The 16,690-nt window shown below is 39.7% G+C and overlaps 1 protein-coding gene across 2 annotated transcripts in view; it reads right to left on the bottom strand.

The window, feature by feature from the left end:
• Positions 1-16,690, bottom strand: part of LOC113068500 (1-phosphatidylinositol 4,5-bisphosphate phosphodiesterase beta-1) — an 81,253-nt gene that overhangs the window by 29,186 nt on the left and 35,377 nt on the right. For both annotated transcript variants that reach the window (XM_026241230.1, XM_026241229.1), the window contains exons 4-9: positions 4,902-5,042; positions 4,379-4,458; positions 2,957-3,010; positions 2,805-2,880; positions 1,936-2,036; positions 1,411-1,577 (exon numbers count right to left, since the gene is read on the bottom strand). In XM_026241230.1, coding sequence (XP_026097015.1) covers positions 1,411-1,577; positions 1,936-2,036; positions 2,805-2,880; positions 2,957-3,010; positions 4,379-4,458; positions 4,902-5,042 — 619 coding nt within the window. The remainder of the gene's footprint in view (positions 1-1,410; positions 1,578-1,935; positions 2,037-2,804; positions 2,881-2,956; positions 3,011-4,378; positions 4,459-4,901; positions 5,043-16,690) is intronic.

Here is a 16,690-nt window from a genome sequence, read left to right as displayed (position 1 = left end):
AACCACAAACTATCACAAGCATTTCCTTGTTAATATGAAATCATCACATGAGTTCAGCAGAAGTGACAGCTCAAACTGTTGGAATGTCAGCCAGTCGCTTTTCATTCCAGTCCATTTTCTTTGGGCTCCTTGGCTCTCAGGTGGAGTCTAGCACATCTAACATCCCCACCGTCCCTCTGGCCACTTTATGCTAATTAATCCTGCCATGCCCTCTGTAGACTTTCACAGCTCTAATTAACACAGTTCTTCCTCTAATGAAGCATCAAAGGGTGACTTTCATCTCAGCGGAGCGCTCACCTTTCCAGACTCGTGAGGGAACACCATGGAGGAAGACTTCATTAATGCAGTGCACTCAGATATGGAGACGAGGTTCATGAGGACAGACAGCATCTCCACGGAAGACTACAATCCAGCATCTTTTAAACATAAAGGTTCTTTGATGGTTCTTTGCAGTGAGTTAGACCAGTCATGTGACTTTGCGGCCATCTTTGAAACGCCTCTCAGGCATGCAAGTGCAACTCCTATCTCTTTGAATGGGGAAACATCAAATTCTCCAAAATGGTTCACAAACTTTAACATTTAATTTAAAAAAAAAAATCTGACAACAACTGTGTCATAAATGTTGTGCCTTTTGCTCAAATAGCGTTATTAAAAGATCAGCCAGAGCACGTCTCAGAATGCTGACTGTCTATAGCAACCGGGACTTTACTGATTAGCGATTGGCTCTTTCATTCAGAAGGCAGGGCTTCCTGCAGCTGAGCAGCTATATTGAGCGTTGCATTCAAAACTATAAGAGTGACATTCTATAGTCTTTGATTAGACACAGTAAAGAAGGCTTCTCTGATACAGGGCTCATGAGCTGCTACAGTATGGCTATTAACAAAAACATCTATTTTCATATCTCTAAAGGTTTTTTGATTTAATTTTCTTCTTTTTACTGTAAAATAGACTCTTTGTCCTTTATAAAATGGAAATGAGCCTTGCTATGTTTGGTGTATTTCACTGAATATATGTGGGCAGGTCATATGTTAATGAGCTCATGGCTGTGATGTTGTTTCTGCAGTTTACCTTTATATTAAATTTAGTCATTTTGGGGAATACAAAAAGCGATTCTTCTTAAAGAGGTAAACAGACATAGGAAGTGCTCATAATACCAATTAGACATTGTACAAATAAGTGAAATAGAAGAATAAATAAAGAGAGAGTTTTTTTAAGTAATGCCTATTCAGGATGGACTGGAGAGAGGAAGTTTGGGATTTTGACTTTCACATAACATCAAACTCTCATTCACTGAACAGCAAACCTTCAGTTCAGCATCATCTGAGCATTTTAAATCATTACAGCTTTAATTCTCAGGGAAACAACAGAGGGTGGGCGGAGTCTGTTTGAGTGACAGGAGAATTCACCAACCTCTTTGTGAAAGCATGGTGTCAGGCTCGTATTTCTCCACCAATCCCTGTACTTGCTCGGCTTTAAGGGGCGGGAACAGGATCTCGTTCAGACGAGGGTCTCTCTGTCTGTTGTTCAGGAAGTCTGTCATCTGTTCTACGGTGAGGTACGGCCGGATCTTAGCACCACTGCTCATCAGTACAGAAACACACACACACACACACACACACACACACAGAAAGAAATAACTTTACACATGATGAAAACCAGCAACTGCAGCTGAGTCCATTTATGACCACATTTTACATTTTACTAAACAAGTTTAGTTTACATGAACATGACATCTAAATAGAGTTTTATATTTTGTGTAGGCTATATTTCTTAACAGTTTCCAGGTCTTATTGTAAATGAATCATTATTCCAAAAAAAAAGTCTTCATGTAACTTGCTCCACCTCTGAAACGACATACACAATTAAAGAGTGAACTAGATCCGTCAGTAGATGGTGAGGTTGGATTTTTTCCATCAGAATGCAGAAGGTACTTACATTTCTGAGAAAATCGTATCGATGTCGTTCCGCGGACAAATGTTGTTGAGTAGCTGTCGGTATACGTCAGATGTGAATGTATCCTGAGAAATCGTGTCATTCTGTAGGAAAAGACAAACAAATGTGAGACACTGCTTGAATTAGCCATAATCACGGACAATGGATTTTGGACCGAAGTTTTTCACTGAGTGGAGTTACTCACAACACTGCAGGAACACAAACCAAAAGGACCCACATCACACCTGCTTAAAGCAGACCCAGTACACTTACACAAAGCAGCTTGAACACAAGGATACAGCGTACATCAAGCATCCACACGTGTGTGTGTGTGTGTGTGTGTGTGCGCGTGCGCGCCTCAGATCAATTACTCAACAGAATACATCTAGAACAGATTCTACAGTAGAATGAAGCAGCATACAGATTCTCTTATCTATAAATATGCTTTTGCTATTGGTTATATCTTTTTTTTCTATTCTTCCTGTTTTGTCCTTTATTGCATATCGTTTAATTGTACATTTTCATTGCCTAGGAAATAACAAAGTAAGGATTTCATTGTACCTAGCACATATGACAATAAAAATCTTGAATCTTGAAGCTTTGCATCTACTGAAGTCTTCAGAAAGTGACATTAACATTTGTTAAGTTTCTGCTAGCACCTGAAGTGTTTTACAATCATTAAAAAAGTTAATCTGTCATCACAAATACATCTGTGATTGAAAATGAAAATAAAACTAAGAGCTTTTACCTCTTAGTCAAGTTATTCAATACAAAAGAGATCATGATGTGGTCTGTGTGCTCATGGTTCATTATGTATGACCGCCGCTGCTCTGAATAGAGTGAAGTTTTAGTAGAATGAACTGTTCTCTTACTCTTCCTGTTGGAAGGCTGCAGACCTCCAGAGCATTTTCAACCCTTCGTCTGTCAGCCGAGAACAGACGGAAAATACTGGAAGAGAGAATACAACAGCATCTGTACAAACATGTTGAAGCAAATCTGTTTGACATTTGCTGTTTTTACTCACTTTTTCACAGGAATGCCACCCTCGGCTGTCAGCTGTAACGTCAGTCTTGTGTACCTATGAAGAACAGAACGAATCATGAATCACATACACCCTGAACAGATTCTTTATAGAGCCACACACTCTCTCTCTCTCTCTCTCTCTCTCACACACACACACACACACACACACACACACACACACATATACACTCTCTCTCTCTCACACACACACACACACACACACACACACATGAACACACACACACACATACACACTCTCTCTCTCTCACACACACACACACACACACACTCATTTGTAGCAGTACTCAGTCTGGGCCTACACTCCAACAGAAGGTACTGGTTAGGAACTGGTGATGGTCACATCTATTCCAGACTGTAGTTTGTTAAGTGTCAAGGTACTCTATACAAATGTACTTAGCTACAAGTTACTAATAAACAGTAACTAACTGCACTGAAGCTAATTAAGCAGCCATTATCTTTATAAACCTATACTTTTCAAATGATATGGTTTATTTCTGCAGTCATATTAATTCAACACAAAACAATAAGGCTAAATTTACCCTAAAACTTAAAAGAAAAAATATGGTGATTTTCTGCTGCATTGAACTATTGTTAATATTTCCTTATATAGAGTAACGAGTGTGGGAGCATCAGACCAGCTGAACTAGTGATTTATATTTAGTTTCGCTGGTGAGCGCATGCTTTTCTGTGTGGGTGTGTGTAGATATGTACATTTCCCACACTGCTCCTCTCCCATCCCAGAATGCTCTGCAATGGTATTGAAGTATGCAAAAAATACAAGACTTGTGTCTAAAAACACTATCGTTAACTGTTCAGCGGTATGTGGCTTTTTGCAAATAATTAATGCAACTGGACTCTCTCCTGGCCAAAGTCTCAGCCGTCCTGATTTATGATCCAGTGTGGGAGAGCGGCATCGTGGGATTGTGTCCCAGACCCTTATCATGTGACCAGACGGCCGCGGTCATGCTGTGAGCAGACAGAGTTAATACTCAACCAGCTCACGTTTCTGTCCGACAGACGCATAAATGCATGATTACATGCTTGTGGGTGAAGCGTCTTCACACATTACAGGAGCGCCAGCAGAAGTAACATGAAGGCTGAAAGTCATTTAGACTTGCAGTAGCACTGAGTTTGTGAAGAAAAGCTGGTTTTCATTTTCATTTCAGTGTCAGAACCAACAGATGTGAGCTAGAATGACCAACACAATGGCTTACACATGCTGCATCATTATAGAGTGAAAAGCCTCACATTCACTGGTCCAGGCATTTTATTTTGTTGTTTTACAAAACCTCTGCTGGCATACCTCTGTTTATGTGAAATAAGAAACATGTATGTTGTAAAGTGTATTCATGACATTATGACATAAACCCATCTCTTTCTTAGAGGAACAGGAAACACTCACATTTTCTCCAGACAGGATTCTCTGGATAAATTCTGTGCCAGCAGGTTTGATGCCAAGCTAAAAAGCTCCTCAGCCCACTCCTAAACACACAAAAAAACATACATCACAACGTTATCAAGTCTGGTCAAAGTTTAGTGCTTGAAGAGACTCGTTACAAAAGACAATCAGCAGCCGAATGCAGGAAAGGGTTCACTGATGTATGTGAATGGACAAAGACCATCATAAATATATTCCATTAGCTTTAGTGTTTTCTTTCAGTGGTGTTTGTGGCTCTGATAAAGTGAATCAGATGATGCCAGTGGTCATATATAAACAATATAAACTATTTTCTGAAATTCCTTTAATTGAAAAGTGTAATTGAAAGCTAGACACTGAAGGTTTGATAGTTGTGTGTTTAGAGAGCATAAACACGAGGGTTTTGCAGCCTGTATGCAATATTACAAACCACATAGTTTAATTTCATATCTAGTGTGTTTCTCTTCTCAACACAGTGTCTGTTTCTAAGCGTCAGAGCAGATTTTACCTTGGCCACCTCTTCGCTGAAGGCCGTAAAGTTCAGGTAGGTGATATTGACCATGTCCGCACCACTGACCACTGTGAGTGTCCTGTCCTCCAGCTTCCCCTCCAGAGTCCCCACATCCAGGAGCTCTCGCAGCTTGGCCTCCTGGAGAAAACAAAGCAAATGCATCATGCAAACAATTGAAAACGGTTGTCAAAAGGTGCTGAGGAAACGATACGATATGATAAATCTGTGAAAGGGTCTGATGTGGCACTGGATTGGACGCTGATTGGTCAGTCCAGTGTTTCAGTGATCCTTCTTCTAGTTCAACGTGATGAACTTGTTCTTCCAGACAAACCAACACAACAAACGTTCACTAACTGAACCAATCAAACAAAGACAAACACTGCAAAACAATCTGTACTCCTCAGTCCATCACATCTCACTTTACTGCACCATTACTGCAGCCACCACAAGAACAGAACATAACAGAACTAGAACTGATCTGAATAACGACACTATCATCTTGTGTAGAGCTAATTAATGCATAATTTGAATTTTTCACTTATTTGATTAGACCATTGTATTTGTAGACAGAGATTCAGACTGCATCTGCGTTTTGATGCAGGTCAGACTCACATTTGCATGGAATAAAAATTCATCTCAGAGCTGGACTGCAAAGCCCTGTCCTGCAGCGTCTGACAGACAGTAAAAATAAACTGGACAGCATATGCGGTCACACACATAATCAATAAATGGAAAGTGCTGATATCAACGACTATCAATCACTCAGACTGACATTCATCACAGGCTGGAAAATCCCTGCCACTTTGTCAGAGCACTGTTAACGTAATCCTGAACTGGTATTATTAAGGGTTAGAGTGCTGTTATAAAGGTAAAGGGAGAGGTGTTGCAACAATTTATAGTAATATTTTCAGTATTTCTCAGAGCTCTCAGATTTTCCTCATGATCGGACCGGTGACTGGCCAGTCTGTCTGCCGATTCCAAGCAGGTCCGTTTTGACTCAATAATGACTCAACAGTAGGCCATTACAATAAGCAGTCACATGACAAACATTGAACATTATTGTCAAAATTGTTACCTTACAAGCGTGCTAACCCTTCTTTTTACAAAGGCTTGTTAATAAGGCTTCATAGTACAATATATATATATATATATGAGAGGTGTATCTCAATAAATTAGAATGTCGTGGAAAAGTAAATTTAGTTCAGTAGTCAAATTGTGAAACTTATAGTCAGTGTGTATGTGCATCCACGCAGGTTAAAAGGAACACTGGTTCAGTGGAAGGAAAAAGTGTGGAAGAAAGAGATGCACAACCAACTGAGAGAACCGCAACATTAATAGGATTCTCAAGCAAAATAGATTCAAGAATTTGAGTGATCTTTGCAAGGAATGGACTGAGGCTGGGGTCAAAGCATATAGACGTGTCAAGGAATTTGGCTACAGTTGTTGTATTCCTCTTTTTAAGCCACTCCTGAACCACAGACAACGCCAGAGACATCTCACCTGGGCTAAAGGAGAAGAACTGGACTGTTGCCCAGTGGTCCAAAGTCCTCTTTTCAGATGAGAGCAAGTTTTGTATTTAATTTGGAAATAAAGGTCCAAGAGTCTGGAGGAAGGGTGGAGAAGCTCGTCAAGTTGCTTGATGTCCAGTGTTAAGTTTCCACAGTCTGTGATGATTTGGGGTGCAATGTCATGGCAATGGCATGGCTGTTGTTGGTCCATTGTGTTTTTTGAAAACCAAAGTCACTGCACCCATTCACCAAGACATTTTTGAGCACTTCATAATTGCTTCTGCTGACCAGAATTTTGAAGATGCTGATTTTGCTATTTGATAATACCTAGAATATCAAAATCAACTGCGGGCGGCAGATCCTTTTCCTATTTGGCGCCTAAACTCTGGAATAACCTACCTAACATTGTTCGGGAGGCAGACACACTCTTGCAGTTTAAATCTAGATTAAAGACCCATCTCTTTAACCTGGCATACACATAACATACTAATATGCTTTTAATATCCAAATCCGTTAAAGGATTTTTAGGCTGCATTAATTAGGTAAACCGGAACCGGAAACACTTCCCATAACACCCGATGTACTTGCTACATCATTAGAAGAATGGCATCTACGCTAATATTTGTCTGTTTCTCTCTTGTTCCGAGGTCACCGTAGCCACCAGATCCAGTCTGTGTCCAGATCAGAGGGTCACTGCAGTCACCCGGATCCAGTACGTATCCAGACCAGACGGTGGATCAGCACCTAGAAAGGACCTCTACTGCCCTGAAAGACAGTGGAGACCAGGACAACTAGAGCCCAGATACAGATCCCCTGTAAAGACCTTGTCTCAGAGGAACACCAGGACAAGACCACAGGAAACAGATGATTCTTCTTCACGATCTGACTTTGCTGCAGTCTGGAATTGAACTACTGGTTTCGTCTGGTCAGAGGAGAACTGACCCCAACTGAGCCTGGTTTCTCCCAAGGTTTTTTTCTCCATTCTGTCACCTAGAAAATACAAAAAACGTCCAAACCAAGTTAAGATAAAAAATTTAATTGAGGTTCAACAAATAAAAAACAGATGCAATATGGATAAACAACTGATAAAGCTTGGCTTATTGAATATCAGATCCCTTTCTATGAAAACACTTTTTGTATATAATATGATAACTGATCATAATATAGATGTGCTCTGTTTGACAGAAACCTGGCTAAAACCTGATGATTACATTATTTTAAATGAGGCCACCCCCCAAGATTATTGTTATAAACACGAGCCGCGTCTAAAAGGCAAAGGGAGAGGTGTTGCTTTAATTTATAATAACGTTTACAGGATTTCTCAGAGGGCAGGCTTCAAGTATAACTCGTTTGAAGTAATGGTGCTTCATATAACATTATCCAGAGAAACCAATGTTAATGATAAATCCCCTGTTATGTTTGTACTGGCTACTGTACACAGGCCACCAGGGCACCATACAGACTTTATTAAAGAGTTTGGTGATTTTACATCTGAGTTAGTTCTGGCTGCAGATAAAGTTTTAATAGTTAGTGATTTTAATATCCATGTCAATAATGAAAAAGATACATTGGGATCAGCATTTATAGACCTTCTGAACTCTATTGGTGTTAGACAACATGTTTCAGGACCTACTCATTGTCGAAATCATACTCTAGATTTAATACTGTCACATGGAATTGATGTTGATAGTGTTGAAATTATTCAGCCAAGTGATGATATCTCAGATCATTATTTAGTTCTGTGTAAACTTCATATAGCCAAAATTTTAAATTCTACTTCTTGTTACAAGTATCGAATAACCATCACTTCTACCACAAAAGACTGCTTTTTAAGTTATCTTCCTGATGTATCCAAATTCCTTAGCATATCCAAAACCTCAGAACAACTTGATGATGTAACAGAAACTATGGACTCTCTCTTTTCTAGCACTTTAAATAAAGTTGCTCCTTTACGCTTAAGGAAGGTTAAGGAAAACAGTTTGACACCATGGTATAATGAGCATACTCGCACCCTAAAGAGAGCAGCCACGATATATTTTTATATATCCCTATTGTATAATCTTGCTTATTACTCATAAAGCCCAGAATGATTACTTTTCCTATTTAGCATCCAAACTCTGGAACAATCTACCAAGAAATATGGAAATAATATAGAAATAAAGGTGATTTGATTTTGTTTTTGATTAAGCACGCCTCCTTCATAACCATCAGAATGTAGTAACATGCTCCATGCTGACGTCACCAATCCCTTATTTTTCATCCAACTGTCATATAGAGACACTTTTACCAGCCAATCAATCAAAATCAGAGCACTAAATCCCAGTCTAGATGAATAGGCTTCCTCATTCAAACGAGTCATATTACAGAAGTAAAATGACCTGCAAACATGTTTCATGACATCATGACTTCATTTGCACATAGGACTGAATTACTGCACTGGTGCATTGTGGGGCTTCTGGAAGACTGGCCTTAAAGTTCTGTTTCCGTGGTGATTGAGGCTTGAAGCCTGGCAGGGGCCCGATGTCTCAGAGCCAGGATCCTGTGTGTGTGTGTGTGTGTGTGTGTGTGTGTGTATGTTGAAAGCATGAAAAGAAATGCATTTACAACAAAGAACTTGCAATTAACAGCTCTTCTCTGAGAGAAACAAATGATCCCCGCAGCTCAAATCAAGCATGTTGAATGATTTTCACCATCTGACATGGATTGTGGATATTTTTTCATGTTTCTTAACCCTTCAACATCTTCCACAGAAAGAGCATCTATTATCCTATATTAGTTTGCCTTGTTTGAGTTTTGTAATCATTATCAAGCATCTGATCCCATTTATTTGAGCCCATTAAGATCCAAATAAAGAGAGAAAAACAAATGAATTGGTTATGCAAAGGCCAAGGCTGACTGTGTGACATCAACGGGCTTGCTTGACAGACTGTAGGATTTTGATTTAAGGACTAAGTGACAAAGATATGTGTGGTTCATGTAAAGCAGATTCCTGACCCTGATCCTGTAAGAATTCCTTAAACATACATTTACTGGTATTTAATTAATTACAAGTACAAAAAAAAAAACTTAAAAATAAAGTCAGTAACACAGATATAAAAGCCCTTCATCACTGAGTCGTGGTGGTGGAGGTAGGCAGATGTAAGCAGTCTCTGGTCCGTTCAGTCATACTTCCTGCTGCCCACCATCCATCACCACACACACACACTCATTCCTGCTGCTCCAAAGGTCAGCTCTTTATTGGTCGACTGTCAGTCAACGCTTCACTGACCAGGAGGATTCCACAGACTCGCTTAATGACCGCTCGCTTCAATCCTCAATTAGACGGTTTAATTAACCAGAAAGAGGCCTGTCAGAAATGACAGCTCAGTGTTTGAAGTGTGCAAGCTAAGCTACGGCTAGCATGCTCAAGTCTCTATAATAAAGAGCAGTTTGAACCGCCCTTGGTTCACTTAAATGGTTGGACTCTTGACAAGTTCAAAACACAATAAAATGTAGAAAATCAGGAAATAGTTTCTGCATTCACAGAGCATTTTAAAAAGCAATGATATGAAAAACATTCAGGAAATAGCTTCCATAATACCATCCGTAATGCTATTACATTATGCAAATACTGTATGTAAGCACATATGGAGAGTTCAGGAGTCTTCGTAAATTCTGATCTGTAGATGTGTCTGGCATTCTGTGGGTTTTTCATCTGTTTTCTGGTGAAAATGGTGCATCTTTTGAGTCAGCACTTGCTCCTCAACAACACACATGATCTGAGTAATCCTTCATTCTGAGGAGCTCAAACACACACTCAGTGATAACAGTTTAACACTTAGTCTAACACCAATGCTGGACTCAGAGTCTTATAGGCATGTCACCTGCCCAAGCTCAACTCATCAAGCCTGACATAAAATCCTTAATTTCTTATTCAGCACAATGTGAGCAGCCTGAGTTGATATAATGCGAGCCCAGTGTCTGTGTCTCTGTATCAGAGCAAGCTTTCCGGGAGGTTCTTCCTCACTGCAGCATTTCAAAGCAGAATGAACTGACTGTGAGGAGAGATGCATGAATTGATTTACAGTCAGTTAATAGCAGCACATGCACATTCATTCACTTGAGATTAAAAATGACATGAGAAAGGAAGTCTTGTTTTTTGAGAAATGAAGTAAGATTATGCTTAAAGAAGAAGAAATACCTGAAGTTGACATACAAGGACATGTTTCCTCGTTCTCACAGCCAATTAAACATTCAGACTGTTTAGTGAAGAATACAGATGTGTGCTTGATGCTGCTGCTGTTTTATGAGCTGACTTTCCCCTCAGTAAACAATAAAGCTTGTCTGTCTCTAACACCCCGCTGAAAATGAACTGCACTGGTTTTACAAGCTGGCTGTACACCATTAACATCGTATTCATGGAACAGAAATATTAACAGCCACAAGCGTCACAATGATGGGAGTTCAGCTTTTTATAATTCGGCTGATGGCAGGAACATCATTTAATGCATCGACTGCATGTCCACACAAATGTGAGACGTGTCGCAGACTCTTGATCGATTGAGCATTAGGAATTATTCTGGACACAGCTGAAGTTTGCACAATACTCTCCAACAACACGCTAAAACAGGAAACACGCACACGGGCTGAACATTTATCACAACACTGCATAAATCACATTAACTTTTTGAGATATTGAATACAGCAGAAAATAGAGATATTTCACTGCAATGCATTTTGAACACATTCAGTCAAATGTTAAGTACATATAAATCTGCATTAGTTATGTATTATATGGCTTAACATGAGATTGATGTTCAATGTTCTGCCCATGTTTACTAAGTCAGAGCTCACAGACAATACAGTTCTTAGGATCTCAACACTAAGACAATAGCCACACACAAAGTCACAAACTTGATTCGTTGTCAGCCTTACATTTCAAAAGCAATCCTGGCAAAATGTGAAGTGCCCTCAGTTCATCCCACAATGCTCTTATTGAGGAGTCTCATGACAACGAGTCTTTAAACAGCTCAAAGTGTTCACAAGAAGATTTCCCTCTGATAGATGCTGTCTGGAATAACAACAACAGAAACTCAGCATTTTCATCACTACATCTGTACCAACACACATTATGACATTATTATGCATATGCAAAAACACTGAAAACAATTGTATGATTAAAAACACTTTTCCACTAAAATGTTTTGTCTTCATCTCATCAGAAATTTTGATTTTGGCACGCTCAGCAGCAGCTGAGCACTGAAGGCTCTAATCTGCAGTAAAATCACTGCCTCTCATGAAACACCAGGACTGTACTGTAGCATTTGTAAACATTTTTCCATCTCAAAAATATATCTAAATTACGGCCTATGCTCTCAATGTCAAATGCAGAAATGTTAATCCATGCATTTATGACTTCAAGGTTAGATTATTGTAATGCTTTATTGGGTGGTTGTTCTGCACGCTTGGTAAACAAACTACAGCTAGTCCAAAATGCAGCAGCAAGAGTTCTTACTAGAACCAGGAAGTATGACCATATTAGCCCGGTCCTGTCCACACTGCACTGGCTCCCTATCAAACTTCGTATAGATTTTAAAATATTGCTTATTACTTATAAAGCCCTGAATGGTTTTGCACCTCAGTATTTGAATGAGATCCTTTTACATTATACTCCTCTACGTCCACTGCGTTCTCAAAACTCAGGCAATTTGATAATACCTAGAATATCAAAATCAACTGCGGGCTGATCATTAGGCTGCATTAATTAGGTCAACTGGAACCGGGAACACTTCCCATAACCCATTCCTCCCAAAGTTTTTCCTCCATATCTGTCACCAATGGAGATTTGCTTCCTTGTTGCTGTTGTCTTTGGCTTTTTTAGTTGGGGACACTTGACTGATTGCACAGACACTACTGAAGAGAGCTGAACTGGATGATGACATCACTGAATCATCAAAGAACTGACTTTAGCTGGAAAATGACTCTTTGTTATGGTCTTCTTGCATCATTAACAAACTACTTTCCTGTTTGACACCATATTGACACAACCAGTATTGTATAAAACCCTATAGAAATAAAGGTGACTTGAACTGACTATATAAATAAAGAGTTATATTTCCAGACAATGACATGATTAAGTCCCTGCCCACACGAACGTGGTTATTTTTGTTTGGGCCATTCGACCACACGCAAGCGCAGCACCAGGTTTGAATTGGCCAACATTACTTTACGGTTGAGATTTTATCGCCACCTGTTGGCTTGGCATACTCTTGACAGTACTTCATAGCATGCTTTTGCAGTTTCATATGAACAGAGATTTTTTTTAAAACAGAAGAAGGAAAAACCCAGATATGTGTGGACATGGCCTTATACAGACTTCTCTTACACCTGCCTGAAGCAGACTTGTACTGTTGCATTACTGTCATATTTCCTGTGGCACATGCCTGTGTGCTGGGTCAATAAAAATGAACTTTTTTGTGTGCTTTAGGATGCATTTGTGAAACTTCATCAGACAACAACAACGACAAACAAATGAGGCTCTGTTTCGTTGCTCCATTTCCAACAAAAACAACAATCTGTCCAAGACGGAAACATGAATCACTGCTAGGAACCAGAAGGCACCTGTTGCCAGATGGAAAGACGCAGAGCAAAAGAAGATCAATGTTCCGGTCCCCTGTGGCAGATTAGTGCCTCAGCAATGGCTCGGCTCCCGTTGTGCTTTGTGTTAGAAAGGGACCCAGAATGAAAGAGGCTGGGAAAAGTCTGCAGTAAACCTGACTAACGCCGACCAGACCTTTAGAAATACAGCAGGGCCTTAAGCTTAGCATGGTAGCCATGGTAGCAGTAGCATGACATCACTGCACCTTTACACCGCGCCATTTACTGCCCCTTGCCTAACAACCACATTGGTAGTGTAAACAAAAGGTTTCAAAGCAACAAACAAGGGTCTGTACTGAGAAGCCGTCTTACATTTACATGTACATCGATTCATTCAGCTTCCAGAAAAATACAACACGACTGCATTTTACACATTACACAAAATAACCTCAGTGGAAAAAACTTTGCCACTTAACAGAGGATTTGAATTAAAATTAATGAATTATCAAAATAAAAAATGGGCAAACAGTAAATTCAATTTGCAAATAATTAAATGTTTTGTGAACCCCTCCCCTAACCCACCCAAATAACATGATTGCTATAATAGATCCAATAAACACAGATAAATGAAATAAACTTAAAATGAAAAGAAAAAGAAAGCACAAGTTATGACAGAATAAATTCTTTACATTCTTAAACTTTGTCTCACCAAAAGGTCTTTACTCAGAATCCTCAAGAAATGCCAAAAATGTACCCCACCTTCTCTTGTGAAGCAAGTAACCTGTACAACCCATTCTTGGAAAGATGGTGAACCTGCTGATCATAACAGTCAGTTCTCACTAACTCCGTACTCTATAGACCGTCCCCTCATTAATATTTGTCTCCCTATCATAATACTTTATGAATCCACTTGAATCCACTCTCAACCTCAGCAGTTAATTAAAGAGCGTCTCCTAAGACAGAAATACTTGGACAAAATGAAAAGCAGCATCCTGACACATCTTGAATATAGTGGCATAAATGAGTCGAATCCATTCAATCTGGATTGTGGAGCTCAGTATCTCCGGAAGATGAGATGAATGAAGATGACTGACCTCCTGCCTCCTAACACAGAGAGAATCAAATACAAACAGGTTTTAACAAATAAGCTCTACATCACTGATTAAAAATCAATCGACTGAAATATAAATATAATGTTCATCAGCATACGACCGTGGGATTCATCCAAACTTGCCTGGAGGACAGCGTCCAAGTGAAAAATAGCATTGTTTGTTTGGGCACTCACTTTTTTTTTATATTTATTTTTATAAATGTTTGTTATACTCATTAAAGCGTTCTCTTCCTTCACTAATCGAAGCTGCCATCTCTCATCCTCGTGGTTCATAAAGGTTCACGTGCTCCAGCAGAACCTATTTCTGTGCAAAATGACAATCTTAGACAAAATTAGTTTCTCTAATTTCTTAAAAGAATAAACGTGACACCGGCTTCAGAGCAAATGTAAAACATGCATAAAAGACATCTGAGTGTTCAAGCTCTTCCTTTTAAAGCTGGTTATGAAATGCTAACATGTTGAGGCTATTGAAGAAAGAGCCCCAGCTAAAGCAGCAGAGCATTATTCACCAGCGCTCTGTAGAGGACTGAGAGTCAGGGAGAACGCCAGAGATGTGCCCATTCAGGGTGAACTACTACAAGCTGACTTCGGTTTCTACATCAACTACATTAAATCCATAAACTACACAAGAAAACCGGTCATCACCAGCCCACCTGCTGAGAGAAGGTGTGGAGACCAGCTGTGGTCATAATTACACAGACTTCCTCTTTCAGGGTTAGGAGGCTTCTACGATTTCATCGCCACAAACAAGTGTAATTTGATGAGGGCTTTAGGGAATCTAACGAACAAACCCGAACAGGGTCCTACTGTATACAGAGGAATGCAGGACAGATCTGCTGCTGGATAAAGGCTTTTGTCCGGCCTCTCTGGTGTCCAGGCAGATCGTCTGACTGTGAGAACCCAGATAAAAAGAGCTGGACTCTGAGCCTTCTGTCTCAAACAGATTATGTGCAATTAAATTGATTGACTGCCTGGAGAAAGTGAGGTATCCACGTTAAGGCCATCAGTAGATCAGTAGCTTTCAGGCCTCTCAGCATTCACATAAGCCAGTTCTTACAATAATGAAACACACTGCTTTACTTTTCTCTCAACAGCTTTCTATGTCATGACTTGATTATAATACATTATATCATCAAAACACGTTAATTATGCACGGCGAACGCAGTTAAAATGGTTTTGCCATTTATGTGCTCTTAAAGCATAATTTCAAAAAAATGAGTGGAAAAAGAAAATGATCAGGGGCACAACGCAGGAAGCAACATAAAGAAGAAGAGCAGGAAAAATATCAATATACAGGAGAAAATCAAAAGTTAACTGCTGTGTATTAGCCTGTGATGTTTATGTAGTATTTTGAAATAGCCTTTTTAGAACTTAACTGCTTCTGAACAAACCAAAAACATTCATGTAATTTAGTTGTGTACTCAAAGTTTACTACTGTTATACTTAAAAGTATACTTTTATATACTAGAAAGTGGACCAATGTAGTCCCAAGGAGCATTGAAATAGTGCTCTTACAAGTATACTACTAGTGCACTGATATATTGATATATTTAATACATAACGCATTTTCCAAATATTCTCGCACACACATACACCCACACACACACACACACACACACACACACACACACACACACACACACACACACACACACACACACACGCACACACGCACATACACCCACACACGCACACACACACACACACACACCCACACACATACACCCACACACACACGCACACACACACACGCACACACACACACACACACACACACACACACACACACACAACAACAACAACTATGAGAACATTATTTCCCTCCATGTTTTTTCCCTGACATGAATTTGGATGATTAATCTGAGCGCCCACAGCTGCTGTTTTCTCATAAGGGCAAAAAGCTTGATCAAATTAGTGTGACATGAGAGAGAGGGCATATACTAATTAACCTACATTACCTGGCCAATGCACTGGATTCCCCTGACAAACTAAAAGTACTATGGTATTACAATGTTTCTTACAGAAAGTGTCTAGTTTAGTTAATGCTCATCTTACGGCAGGGTTCTCCTGATATCATCATATTCTGGTGGCTGTTTTACATTCAGGTCAGGTGACTTAATGAGTCATGATGTGAATGGACAGCACCACAGGACTGATGGCTGAAAACCAAGACATAAACATAAAATCAAAACTGCCCACGTGGGTTAATATACACTTGAGTGAATTCTGTTCTCTGAGCATGTGATTTTATGGGACAACCGGACATGATGTGATGTTAGGAAGAGAGCTGGAGCATTTAAACCGTGTTCAAACGCTCATCATTCTACTGATCTACAAATGAGTCACTTGGAGCCGAATCTCCTGTGAGTGTTCGAAGACCTGCATGAGTGTTCATACACACTGTATGTATAAATGCTTTCATTCAGACGATGTGAAGCACACACACGTCTCTCTTTCCAGACATCAATCTTAGACCCTGCTGGAAGGCCACTATCATGACATGGGAAACAGCATTTTTCCATATTCTGAGCAGTGACTGTTGAAGTGACCGATGCCACCACTGCTCTGTGAACAGGACAATAGCATCAGTC

Source organism: Carassius auratus, linkage group LG45M (assembly GCF_003368295.1).
Source record: "Carassius auratus strain Wakin linkage group LG45M, ASM336829v1, whole genome shotgun sequence".
Classification (NCBI taxonomy): Eukaryota; Metazoa; Chordata; class Actinopteri; order Cypriniformes; family Cyprinidae; genus Carassius; species Carassius auratus.
This window is presented reverse-complemented; position numbering and strand designations above follow the sequence as displayed.